General features: G+C 45.3%; 1 protein-coding gene across 4 annotated transcripts in view; it reads right to left on the bottom strand.

Annotated features, from left to right (window-relative positions):
* KIAA1210 (KIAA1210 ortholog) overlaps positions 1–14244 on the bottom strand; it is a 137534-nt gene that overhangs the window by 64372 nt on the left and 58918 nt on the right. For 2 of the 4 annotated variants that reach the window (XM_040442581.1, XM_040442578.1), the window contains exon 1: positions 12941–13134. The exons of 1 other annotated variant lie outside the window; for it this stretch is intronic. In XM_040442581.1, the coding sequence (XP_040298515.1) occupies positions 12941–12975 (35 nt within the window). In that variant the 5' untranslated portion in view covers positions 12976–13134. Of the gene's footprint in view, positions 1–12940; positions 13135–14244 lie in introns of those variants that run through there. One more of the 4 variants, XM_040442580.1, reaches the window with a different exon arrangement.

Below are 14244 nucleotides of genomic sequence, written 5' to 3'. Positions count from 1 at the left end.
TTTGTTGGCCTGGACAGAGATATTGCAGGGATATCAAAGGAACCAGGTAAAGGTCCATTGTGAAATCAATAGCTTTCTAAATTGTTAAATCAGCAGTCTGTGCCCAATGTTACCTCCCTCCTCCAAGCTGGCATGACCACCAGAATGCTTATCCTATCTTGTGCTCTGTGTTTCCCTTGGGCCGCCAGTGAACCCCTGCTTATTCCCAGTGCATCTCCATAGCACTGCTTGTCCACTCCACGCAGGTTGTAGCCTATGCTTTCTTGCTACCCGTAGCGTGTGTGTGGGCTGTCTCCCTGTCTCTTAAAGGGCCAGCAGGCAAAGCCTAATCAGTCACAGCTTAGACAGGGTGGGAAGATGCCTGAGCAATAGGTTCAAGTTTTCTAGTTTCCTGCAAAGGTGTGCTACTTGGGTTGATTGTTCTCCTGGGTATCGACTTCTGCCTGTCTCTGGATTTGACCCTTTATTGCCTGCCTGATCTCCATACTGACCATGAGCTGACTGATTTTAAATTTGCATAATCTCTGCCTGCCCTGACCTCAGTATATCTCTGATTACTGTTTTGTCTGACCCCTCAGTGTTTCACTCCCATGTCTATTGAACCCCCATCCCCACCCCCTGTGGTTAAGCAGTCTACTGAACACAGATTACTCCAAGACGTTGTGGCCCGATGATTTCCCTGCAGCAGAGTCCAGATCCCTGTATAGGGGTTAAAGGGTGAAGACTGTGGGGGAAGGGGGGCCCTTAGATAAAGCCTTTAATAGTAGCACCAAGTTAAATCTGTTCAGTAGACACAGTGGGGGAGATATATCAAACTGGTGTAAAGTAGAACTGGTTCAGATTCCACCTTTCATTACTCACAGCTCCTTTGGCAAATGAAAGGTGGAATCTGATTGGTTGCTATGGGCAACTAGGCCAGTTCTACTTTACACCAGTTTGATAAATCTCCCCCAGTGTATCCACATCTGCTGTGTAATATATTACCTGTTGCATCTTTTCCCAGAAGGAGAAAGAATCCTACTGGACCCAAGATATGGTTAAAGGCCCTCTCTTGCACTCCACACCTCCAATAGATGTTGATGGGAAGATGGCATGCAAGTGAGAAGGAATTCTATACCATCTTGAAAATTTCACAGGGCCACACTAAGCTAACCTTAAATAATACTCAATTTCAAAATTTCAATAAGGGTAGCAAATTAACCTTAAAGATATTGTGTGGGATATATAAAAGATTTAGAAGCCCATCTAAAGCTAAAGTATCTCAATAAAGACTTTTTTAAAAATTGCAGGCACAGAATTGCAAAGTTCATCTTAAGTAATATGCCCAGAAAGGTTCTTCAATCTAATGTTTTTACACTTACCATATCTTCAGAGTCAGAGTAGGTGGCAGAGTTCCTCATCGGGCAATGCATTCTTCTGTTACAGTCTGCACAACAGGAGTGGGACCGTGAGGTTCTATGACTCTCCTTTTGGTGTCTGCTCAACCAGACAAAGGATTTGAGGTAACAGATACACCCATGGCCTCGGAGCTCCAAAAGTGCACATATTCACACCAGCATGGTTAACCCACATCTGTCCAATATAGTTTATTAACTGTTGCTGTTTTTTTTTTTACAGGGAGAACAATTCTCTGGTCAGCAGCTGTATATTTTCTTGCACAAACGCCTCCACCTGCCTTGTTATCTGTATTCAGTTGGTACACAGATTTTTTTATGGCTATTATTCATGTCAATATGGGCCATAAACCAATTTGGGTTATAACTGAAAATACATATAGGACACTGACATAAGAGGCAGCACAGGAAATTAAGAGTATGTGCACCTTTATCTCTCTTGACAAGTCAGCAATGATGATCACATTGATTGTAGGATATCTAGCTCAAGGACTACCAAGTGCTGTACCATCACAGCGTTTCCTATATATTCTATTAATTGCACTAACCAAGAAATTATTGGAACTGTAAATCAGTCAGTTTAAGGCTACTTTCACACTAGCGTTCGGGGTTCCGCTTTTGAGCTCCGTTTGAAGGCTCTCACAAGCGGCCCCGAACGGATCCGTACTGCCCCAATGCATTCTGAGTGGATGCGGATCCGCTCAGAATGCATCAGTTTGGCACTGTTTGGCCTCCGTTCCGCTCAGCAGGCGGACACCCGAACGCAGCTTGCAGCGTTTTTGTGTCCGCCTGGCCGTGCGGAGCCAAACGGATCCGTCCAGACTTACAATGCAAGTCAATGGGGACGGATCCGTTTGACGTTGACACAATATGGTGCAATTTCAAACGGATCCGTCCCTCATTGACTTTCAATGTAAAGTCAGGAGTCCCCTATTAATATACCATCAGATCGGAGTTTTCTCCAATCCGATGGTATATTTTAACTTGAAGCGTCCCCATCACCATGGGAACGCCTCTATGTTAGAATATACCATCGGATTTGAGTTAGATCGTGAAACTCAGATCCGACAGTATATTCTAACACAGAGGCGTTCCCATGGTGATGGGGACGCTTCAAGTTAGAATATACTGAGAACTGTGTACATGACTGCCCCCTGCTGCCCTCCCCCCCTGTATTTAACTCATTGGTGGCCAGTGCGGCCCCCCCTCCCTCCCCAGTATTAAATGTGACCAGTGCGGCCCCCCTCCCTCTATATTTATTGGTGGCCAGCGATTAAACTGGGACTCCGATCGGAACTCTCCGCTGCCACTGGGGGGTGATTTTAATTGCGGGGGGGGGGGGGGAGAGTTGAGGCCGCACTGGTCACATTTAATACTGGGAATCCGCACTGGCCACCAATGAATATAGAGGGCGGGGGGCTGCACTGGTCAAATTTAATACTGGGGAGGGAGGGAGGGGGGGCCGCACTGGCCACCAATGAATATAGAGGGAGGGGGGCCGCACTGGTCACATTTAATACAGGGGAGGGAGGGGGTCTGCCCCCTCCTGCCTGGCAGCACCTGATCTCTTACAGGGGGCTATGATTCGCACAATATTTGTGCGGATCACAGCCCCCTGTAAGAGATCGGGTGCTGCCAGGCAGCAGTCATGTACACATGGGAACGCCTCTGTGTTAGAATATACTGTCGGATCTGAGTGAAGTGAAAAATCAGATCTGTAAAAACCAGTTATGCAGACGGATCCCTTCTGAACGGATGCAAGCGTTTGCATTATAGGAGCGGATCCGTCTGTGCAGACACCAGACGGATCCGCTCCAAACGCAAGTGTGAAAGTAGCCTAAAGGGGTTGTCCACTACTTATATATTCATGGCCTATCCTCAGGATAGGCCATGAATATTTGATCAATGGGGGTCCAACACTCAACACCCTCGCCAATCAGCTGATCTGCAGAGCAGTTCCAAAACCGGAAGTAAGCACCAAGCTCAGCCCATTGTGTAGTTGATGGAACTGGTTACTGCAGTGCTGCTCCCATTCCTGTCAGTGGGAACAGCACTGCAGTAACCAGCTCCATCCACTATGCTGTGTAGTTCTGGTGCAGAATTCCAGCACCAGAGCTACTGCAGAACAGCTGATCAGTGGGGGTGTTGGGTGTCAGACCTCCACAGATCAAATATTGATCACCTATCCTGAAGATAAGTCATGAATATAAACATACTGGAATACCCCTTTAGGATAGCCATATATGAGACAACTTGTGGGCCAAACGCTCAGCTGACAGTTTTCTCCCAATGCCTACATATTCATGCCATATACATGCACACTCTGACCAGCCAAAGTTGACCCTTCTCTCCCCATCATCTGCCATTAGGGGATAGTCGAGAGGCCCCTAAACAAATTAGATGGTTGTCCAATCTCTGTTAAATCAGTGGGTTCAGTTGACATATATCTAATTTGTATGGCCTGCTTAAAGGAGTTTCTAGTTTTATGATATTGATTGGTCATCAATAGGCTTGTGTCACGGGTGAAGTTGCATATAGCTGGAACTTATAAATAAACGACTGACTGGCTTGATCCCAAACTAAGGAGCATATAGGTGAGCCCTATAAAACCCTAAGAGCTCTCTCTGACTGCTATGCACATGCAAGGGTCTCAATGGTAGACGATTGCATGCCCACGTACCTAAGACTCTGTGACACCTGAAAACCCTATAATAGTGAGGTGACACGACCAACGACTCCCTGCACTTAATACGGACGGAATCAGGGTCACCTAGAATTAATCCAGCAAGGAAACACAATAAAGGAAAAGACTTATCTGAGCAAGCAGCAGCCTCCAGCAGTGAACACTTCATTCAGGAACTAGTATAAACCGCAAAGTGAGGCAGCATGGGAGGGAATATAAAGGAAGACGATTAGTCTAAATAAGTGACACCTGGCAGAAAGAAAGGAGATGACAAAGTGAAACCAAAACAAGGAACGTCATACAAGAGGTAGAGAAGAACGTCTGTCAGACCTTCTCACAGAACTGGCGGTGACAGTACCCCTCCCTCTACGGGTGGACTCCGGACACTCAGAGCCCACCTTCTCAGGATGAGACCTATGGAAAGCCCTGATGAGACAAGTGGCCTTAATGTCCGCCACTGGGACCCACATCCTCTCCTCAGGACCATAACCCTCCCAATGAACGAGGTACTGAAGAGAACCGCGGATAATGCGAGAATCCACAATCCTAGAGACCTGAAATTTAAGATTACCATCAACAAAAAATCGGAGGAGGAGGCAAAGAGGAGGGTACAGTGGGTTGGACATAAGGGACCTGTGAAAAACATTATGGATCTTCCAAGTCTGAGGAAGATCAAGAGGGAAGGCAACGGGATTGATGACGGACAAGATCTTGTAAGGCCCAATAAACTTAGGTCCCAACTTCCAGGAGGGAACCTTAAGTTTGATATTCTTTGTAGACAACACCAGATCACCCACATTCAGGTCCGGACCAGGCACACGTCTCTTATCCGCCACACGCTTATATCTCTCACTCATCCTCTTCAGATTACCCTAAATCTTTTGCCAAATAAATGACAAAGACGAGGAAAATCTCTCCTCATCAGGTAAACCAGAAGACCCCTCTCCAGAGAATGTCCCAAACTGCGGATGAAACCCATATGCACCAAAAAATGGTGACTTATCAGAGGACTCCTGGCGACGGTTATTTAAAGCAAACTCAGCAAGGGACAAAAAAGAATACCAATCCTCCTGATTCTCCGCCACAAAACAGCACAGATATGTCTCCAGATTCTGATTGACGCGTTTAGTCTGACCATTCGACTGCGGGTGAAAAGAAGGAGAATGACAACCGAACCCCCCAAGCGAGAACAGAAAACCTCCTAGAATCTGGAAACAAATTGCGTGCCCCTATCAGAAACGATGTCTGAAGGAATGCCATGCAATTTAACAATGTGATCAACAAACGCTTGCGCCAGCGTCTTAGCATTGGGTAACCCAGGAAAGGGAATGAAATGCGCCATTTTGCTAAAACGGTCCACTACCACCAGAATCACAGTCTTCCCCGAGGAACGAGGCAGGTCCGTAATGAAGTCCATGGACAGATGCATCCAAGGACGGGAAGGAATGGGTAACGGGAGGAGAGAACCCAATGGCCGTAAATGAGGTACCTTGGCACGAGCGCAGGTCTCGCAGGCTGCCACAAAACCCTCAACCGTCTTACGAAGAGCCGGCCACCAGAATCTCCGAGCAATGAGATCCACTGTGGCTCTACTCCACGGGTGCCCAGCAAGGACAGTATCGTGGTGCTCCTTAAAAACCTTGTGTCGTAAAGCGAGAGGCACAAACAACCTCCCAGGAGGACAAAGATCAGGAGCCTCTGCCTGGGCTGCCTGAACCTCTGCCTCCAAATCAGGATAAAGAGCAGAGACGACCACCCCATCAGCCAAAATGGCACCCGGGTCTTCAAAGTTCCCCCCTCCCGGAAAACAACATGACAGGGCATCCGCCTTCACATTTTTAACCCCAGGGCGGAACATAACAACAAAATTAAACCTAGAAAAGAACAAAGACCATCTGGCCTGTCTCGGGTTCAGACGCTTGGCCGATTCCAAGTAGGCCAGATTCTTATGGTCGGTAAACACGGTAATAGGGTGTCTCGCTCCCTCTAACCAATGGAGCCATTTCTCAAAAGCTAATTTGATGGCCAACAACTCCCTATCTCCCACATCGTAATTTCTCTCTGCAGAGGAGAGTTTCCTTGAGAAAAAGGCACACGGTCGCCATTTGGCAGGAGAGGGACCCTGAGATAAGACCGCACCTACACCCACCTCAGAAGCGTCCACCTCAACAATAAAAAGGTAGAGAGACATCAGGTTGTACCAAAATGGGAGCGGAAGCAAAACTCTCTTTAATACTAGAAAAGGCTTTAAGCGCATCTACCGACCACGAGGAAAAATCTACCCCCTTTTTAGTCATATCAGTGAGTGGCTTAACAACAGAGGAATAATTCAAAATTAACTTTCTGTAATAATTGGCAAAACCCAAAAACCGCATCAGCGCCTTCTGATTCTCAGGAAGCTCCCAATCAAGCACAGCGCGGACCTTCTCAGGGTCCATCCGAAAAACAGAAGTGGAGAGAAGAAAACAAAGAAATTGAATCTCCGGAACTGCAAACACACATTTTTCCAGTTTAGCGTATAATTTATTCTCCCGCAGAATCAGCAAGACCTGACATAGGTGGTCCCGATGAGTCTTGAAATCAGGAGAAAAAAAAAAATCAAAATGTCATCTAGATACACCAGTACAAATTTCCCCATTAAATGATAAAAAAATGCTGTTCACAAAATGTTGGAAGACGGCCGGAGCATTCATCAAACCAAAGGGCATAACCAAATTCTCGAAATGACCCTCAGGGGTATTGAAGGCCGTCTTCCATTCGTCCCCTTCCCTGACCCTGACTAGGTTGTATGCCCCTCTTAAATCCAACTTAGAAAAAACTTTAGCCCCAACAATCTGGTTAAACAGGTCCGGGATCAGAGGAAGCGGATATGGGTCACGAATCGTGATACGGTTAAGCTCCCTGAAATCCAGACAAGGTCTTAAAGAAGCATCTTTTTTCTTAAACAAAAAAAAAACAGCGGCAACAGGTGACTTCGAGGGTCGGATGTGTCCCTTTCTCAGGCTCTCAGAGATATAAGTATGCATAGCGACTCTTTCAGGTTGGGAGAGATTGTATAATCGTGATTTTGGCAGCTTGGCGTCTGGGATAAGATTAATAGGACAGTCGTACTCCCGGTGAGGGGGCAACTCCTGGACACCACTCTTGGAAAACACATCAGAAAATTCTGAGAGAAAAGATGGCACAGTCTTGGTAGAAACCTCTGAAAGAGACGCCGTGAGGCAATTCTCTCTGCAAAACTCACTCCAACCATTTATTTGCCTTGCTTGCCAATCAATGGTGGGATTATGTTTTAGTGAGCCAGGGCAGCCCTAACACTAGAGGAGTAGGTAATGCGCTTAAGACGAAACATGACATATCCTCAACATGAGCGTCACCCACAGTCAAACGGATATTGTGAACTATGCCCTTTAACGATCTTTAAGAAAGTGGAGCGAAATCGATAGCAAAAACAGGTATATCCTTTTCCAAAGTGCACACCTGGAAACCATGCGTTGTTGCAAATTGATTATCAATGAGATTGACAGCTGCTCCACTATCTACAAAAATCTCACAAACAATGTTCTTGCTGTCTAGCGCCACCCTGGCAGGTAGGAGAAAACGGGAACTACAAGCAAACGGCAAACCTTCAATTTCCGCATCAACCTTGCCAATAGTAACAAATGGAAAGTTTTTAGAGTTTTTTTTTTTTTTAATTACCCTCAGAAAACTCCATGAACCTCCTAGAGGGGCAAACATTAGCCAAATGATTTATACCCCCACAACAGAAACAAGCCCTCCTCTGAGAGCCGAATCCTCTACTATCAGAGGCAAGCAAACCCAGCTGCATGGCCTCCTGCTCAGAGGGGATTGAGAGAGACTGAGACCCCTGCGCACTGAATGAGACAGCCCCACTGTCCTTGGGCTGAATTTGACAGGAAAGAGTAGTCTCCTCTCTCTCTCCAAGACGCCTGTCAATATGAACCGCTAGAGACATGGCTGGTCTCTCATGAAAAGCAAAATGCATTTTTCAATCTTTCCGAAAGACCATGGCAAAATTGACTTCGGAGTGCAGCATCATTCCAACCAGTATCAGCTGCCCATCTCCGAAATTCAGAACAATATATCTCTGCATACTGTTTACCCTGGCATAAAAGACGCAATTTAGATTCAACCAGAGCAATACGATCCGGGTAATCATATATCTGCCCCAGGGCTACAAAAAATTCATCCACCGATCGGAGGGGCCGTGCCCCCACCGGCAGCGAAAAGGCCCAAGACTGATCGTTATCCCTGAGCAGCGAGATGATGATCCCTACCCTCTGCTCCCCATCACCAGAGGAATGGGGAAGTAGGCGAAAATGGAGTTTGCAAGCCTCTCTAAAGCGAACAAAATTCTCACTACCCCCGGAGAATGTATCCGGAAGCGAGATCTTAGGCTCGGAACAAACTCCATGAACTCCAGCAGAACCGGTCACCTGAAACAGACACAGTTTTACGGAGATCTGCTACCTCCAGTGAAAGAACTGGCATGCAGTCAATCAAGGCTGAAACCGTATCCATGCTAAAGACGGTTTTGGCGGTTTATAATGTCACGGGTGAAGTTGCATATAGCTGGAACTTACAAATAAACGACTGACTGACTTGATCCCAAACTAAGGAGCATATAGGTGAGCCCTTTAAAACCCTAAGAGCTCTCCCTGACTGCTATGCATATGCAAGGGTCTCAATGGTAGACGATTGCATGCCCACATACCTAAGACTGTGTGACACCTGAAAACCCTATAATAGTGAGGGGACACGACCACCGGCTCCCTGCACTTAATACGGACGGAGTCAGGGTCACCTAGAATCAAGCCAGCAAGTTAACACAATAAAGGAAAAGACTTATCTGAGCAAACAGCAGCAGCAGCCTCCAGCAGTGAACACTTCATCCAGGAACTAGTATAAACCGTAAGTGAGGCAGTATGGGAGGGAATATAAAGGAAGTCTAAATAAGTGACACCTGGCAGAAGGAAAGGAGATGACAAAGTGAAACCAAAACAAAGAACGTCATACAAGAGGTAGAGAAGAACGTCTGTCAGACCTTCTCACAGAACTGGCGGTGACAGCTTGAGCGAATCAACCTTCGGATCATAGATCCAAAGTGGTTTTGTTCATATACTTCGATTTTAATGTTGTTTCCGTAGAGCATTAAAATGTATTGGCTCCGTGGAGCCAAAGTTTGTCTTGCCTGAAGTCATGCGAGACTTTGGTGAATGACTACTGCATTCATATATGTGTATTTAAAAACAATTTAAAATAGCAATCCAAAGTGGGCTTTGGTACCAGCTGGTATTTGAACGAATCGACCTCGGAACTATATTCCGATGGTCGATTCACTCAAGCCTAGTCATCAGTATCAGATTGATGGGGCTCTGACACCCAGCACCCCCACCAATCAGCTGTTGAAAAGGGCTGCTGTGCTCTTCAATGTTTACCTGCATGCAGTCTAGAGTGTAGCCTGCATGCTGTTTCTTTCAATATCATGAAACCGGACAACCACTTTAAACTAACCGCAGGTGGAAACAGAGATAGTGCTCTAGTCTATACACGAGAAACAGAACCAAAAGTCAAATACAAACAAAAAAATAAAAATACAAATAATAATATAGATATAATACGACTTTGCATCGGAGGCTCAGATGCAGATGTGAACATAGCCTTAAAGGGGTATTCTTATTTCAGACAATCATGGCATATCACTAGGAGAATGGAGAGGTGGCCATGTATGCGCAGTGCGTTCTCCGTTCACTGCTATTAGAGTTCCGAAAATAGCAGAGCGATCTTGCTTAGCCATTTACAGAACTTCCATAGCAGTGGATGGAGAGAACCCATGTGCTGTGCTCTCCTTCGGGGGCCCCATTCTGGAGAAGGAAGCAGACTCCAGAAGTAGGATATGCCACCAAAGTCTGAGATGGGCCAACCCCTTTAAAGGTCACTATAAAAGAACATTAACATAGGAGAATACACAACCATCTACAAGTAGCCCTGTATTCTAACATCTAAATGAATTATAGGCTCTAGGCTGTAGTTGGCGTTTGGCACGCTAGCCACTTCAGAGGATATTCTACCTTTACAGTCAGCTTCCTTAATGTTGGCAGATTTTATGAAGACACCTACAGGAACCCTCCCTTCTTGAAGCAAAGTTTACATACTTTCACTTGGGCAGAAATTCACCTTCTCAACCAATCCCAGAAGACCAGGAGTGGATCTGTTCCAAATTATCAGGCCGCAGATGTTTCCTGCCAACATTTTTTTGGTTAATAACATTCAGCCTAGAAGGGTAAGGTGTGCAAATTATGTAAAACTTTTTTCTATCTTTCTTTAATCTGCAACTCTAGATCCATGCCAAGTAAAAGTGAATAGACTGCAAACTTATAAAGTCTACAATTCTCAAGACCCATACAACATCTTACAAAGACTAAATTATGAAAGACTAAGGAAGAGGAAGGAATATGAGCCATGGGCTTGGAGAAATCTGCAGCAGCAGAATAAGGGTTTGTTTGCAAACATGACGGGAAACCCATTAATTCACTGTTAGAACCTCGAGGCTAGCACTCCACTCAGATATCCCCCTCTAATAGCACATGTGAGCATTAGCTTTTAGCCAAGAATTTCTTAGCATCTGAATTCAAAAAGCAATTGTAAACTATTATGCCTATTCTGATGCTTCAGAGGACATAGGGAGAGTGAAGGGACGAAAACTTGGAACCCACCACCTGGGTCATAGTCACGTGAAAACTATGTATCGCAAGACTTATTCCACTTGGAAGTGGTTATATGATTTTACAATATATCTCAAAATGAATACTCATGAAGTTCAGCCATCACTATATATATATATATATATATATATATATATATATATATATATATATATAAATAAATAAATAAAAGGTGCAAGAAACATGTAGTAATTGGATTTACTGTTCCAACAGATGAATGTCTAGGTTTGCCAAACAGCCATAAATTCCTAGATGGTCCGTAAAAATAATATTCTTGAGATATTTTGGAAGTTTCCATTATAAAGATGAGTGCGTCATATTTTATGAAGCTGGACGAGACTGTGCAGGGTATTGTGATAGTAAGGGCTCATTTAGACGGCCGTATGCTATCCGCAAAAATGCGGATCCGTTTTTTTGCGGATTAGATGCTGACCCATTCACTTCTATGGGGCCCTTTTCTGTTCCACGGTTCCGCAAAACAAATGAAACATGTCATATACTTGTCTGTGAAAATCAGGACATGGCCCCATTGAAGTCTATGGATCCGCAAAAATACTAAATGCTATCCGTTTTTTTGTGGATCCGCAAAAAAACGGATAGCATTCAGTATTTTTGCGAACAGCATACGGCCGTCTAAATGAGCCCTTTTCTCATCATTTCCCAGATCAACTTCTATGGTGCTCAGTTTGATATTCTAAACTATAGACATACAAGGGGACCTTTCTATCATCTCCTGTGCGTCAAAAAGTCGCAAGGTTCAGCTCATGTTGTAGTTCCGCAAAATTTAGCAACTTTTTGGAGATTTCAGAAACCGCTGGCCACTTTTCAAAGTAGCGGGCGGTGTGGGGCAGTGTAGCCGGCCTCTTCACATTTACTATAATCTATGCCAGGAACGTGGCATAGAATATAGCGTAAGTCTACACCAGCTCACTTGCTGGTGTCGAGCTGCATCTTAGCGCACGGACCTGTAAAGATGTGAAAAACAATATTAAGAGGCATGCAGCACTTAATAACTGTGATAACAATGACAAAGAAATGATAAAAGGTCTTCTATACTACTTCTATTCTCTATCATTCATTATGGTTTTCCAACATGTTCATTAAAGGTGTTCTCTCCCTTCAGCAAATGGGATTTATCATGTAGAGAAAGTTAATACACGGCACTTACTAATGTATTGTGATTGTCCATATTGCCTCCTTTGCTGGCTGGATTCATTTTTCCATCACATTATACACTGCACGTTTCCATGGTTACGACCAGCCTGCAATACAGCATTGGCGGTCATGCTTATACAGCCTCTCATGCGCAGCAGTTCCCGTCTACCTCATATATGCGCTGCAGCGGTGACCATAACACAAGCAGCGATTTTGGAGTGCGTCCTGGGGATGCGGAGAAAGATGGATCCGCAGCGACGCTCAATGCAAGTCAATTGTGCTGGATCAGTTTTCTCGGACCCAAAAGAAAACGGATCCATCACCCATTGACTTACAATGGTTTTAGAGACAGGTCCGTCATTGCTATTTGAGAGATAATACAACCGGATCCGTTCATAACGTATTATCCTAATGGTACCCGTTTTTTTTGCTGATCCATGACTGATCCAGCAAAAACGCAGCTGTGAAAGTAGCCTAAGTGCCTTGGATTAACTTTGTCCACGTGATAAATGCAATTTGCTGAAGTGAGACCACCCCTTTAAAAAGGTTCGCTGTGATTTTTGAAGAAGCTGTCCGAAAAAAATAAAGCAAATCAGGTTGGCATCCCTGTCGATGTCTATCTGGTCATTCAGCCATTCCCTGGAAAACCATCAATCGCAACCCTTGACACCAAGAACCAGAGTCGGACAGATGCTCTAGCGGTAAATTACAAACCATTCGATAGAGGTGTGCTCCCTTAAATGAAAAGTTATTGAGAAAAACCGGCTGAAATGTGAACAGGCGCAGTCACTTTTCGGCTCCACGTCGTACAACATACATACATTCCTCTTCTAAATGATGAATACCATTCACATCACTTGATCCTATTACTTAAACCAGCTTTTCTTCTAGCCTCAGTTTTGTGGAAGGCAGCACCTAAAGACGGCAGCAACAAAGGAACAAAGAATGCAGGGATGACTTACTTTTTACCTTTCAGACAACTATACAATGCAGACATCGTCTGATGGCTAAAATCCACTTATTGCATTGCCTATCCTGCGATGTCTTGACCTCCGGCTGGAAGAAGCAGTACAAAGTCCTGAGGGTCCAATAGTGTAAATAGCCACACATCCAGCACCTAGTATGTGCAGAGGCACCAGTCCCAGCTAGCAGGCAGACCATGATCTCCTCGGCTGGGAGTGAGGAGGCTGTGCTTATGCCATACATGGAGAATCCCAGCGGCCTCCCCTTTTCCTTCTCATTCCTTCTCACTCTGCTGGGAAAACCATATCCCAAGTGCACAGCACCAGACACAGCTTGACAGCCCGGCCTCCGGGCAAGTATCCTTGAGGTAATCTGAAGAAAAAGGGAGTTCTGCAACAATGGAGAGATTTTATGACTTTTTCAACACATGGATTTTAATAAAAAAAAAAAAAAGTTTTTGGAATTGCAAACATATGATAATAATGACACGTCTGCACAGCAGTGACGGTGAGCGGTGAAAACTCATCTTTCATTTAGAAAGAAGTCTCATTGTAAGAACCCATTCACACGACTGTATACTTGTGTCCGCATCCATTTGCGTCCGGAACGTATGAGGACCCATTCATTTCAATAGGGCCGCAAAAGATACGGACAGTACTCCGCGTGCTGTCAACATCGGTATTTCCGTTCCATGGTCCCGCAAAAAGATAGAACACGTCCTATTGTTGTCCCGCAATTGCAAACAAGAATAGGCATTTCTATCATAGGGATGGCCGTTCCATGCCGCAAAATGCCGAACACACGTGGCCGGTATCCGTGTTTTGCGGAATTGGAATAGTTTATTAACCCCACCGCAATTAAAGGATATTGATACTGTCTTATTCTTATGTCATTTATAAAAATGCTCTAGGGCAGGGGTGGCCAACCCGTGGCTCTTGGGCCGCATGCGGCTCTAGCTGTGGAGCCGGGAAGCAGTCAGGCCGGCTCACTCTCCACCCCATGCTCAGATCTCTTTTCCTGATCGGGCACTGTTGCCACTTTGCAGCTCCAGCTCACTCTCCACTACGTCCTGATGCACACAGTGTGAGAACCTAGTACGTGGAGACACGCACTACGACCTGACATTGTGCTCATCAGGTCACAGATGAAAGGGAATACTAGTGAGCGCTTCCATAATGGAAGCGCTCACTAGTCTGCAGGAGGAGGGGGAGTGAAGCGCTGTGAGCCCTGTACAGTACTTACCCCTCCTCCTGCTCGCTCTTCTCAGGGCCCGCGCTGCTGTGTCCTGGCTGTCTGCAGCATC

The sequence above is a fragment of the Bufo bufo genome, chromosome 8, assembly GCF_905171765.1.
Source record: "Bufo bufo chromosome 8, aBufBuf1.1, whole genome shotgun sequence".
In the NCBI taxonomy this organism is placed as follows: Eukaryota; Metazoa; Chordata; class Amphibia; order Anura; family Bufonidae; genus Bufo; species Bufo bufo.
Note: the sequence above shows the minus strand (reverse complement) of the source record. Positions and strands in the feature narration are given on the sequence as shown.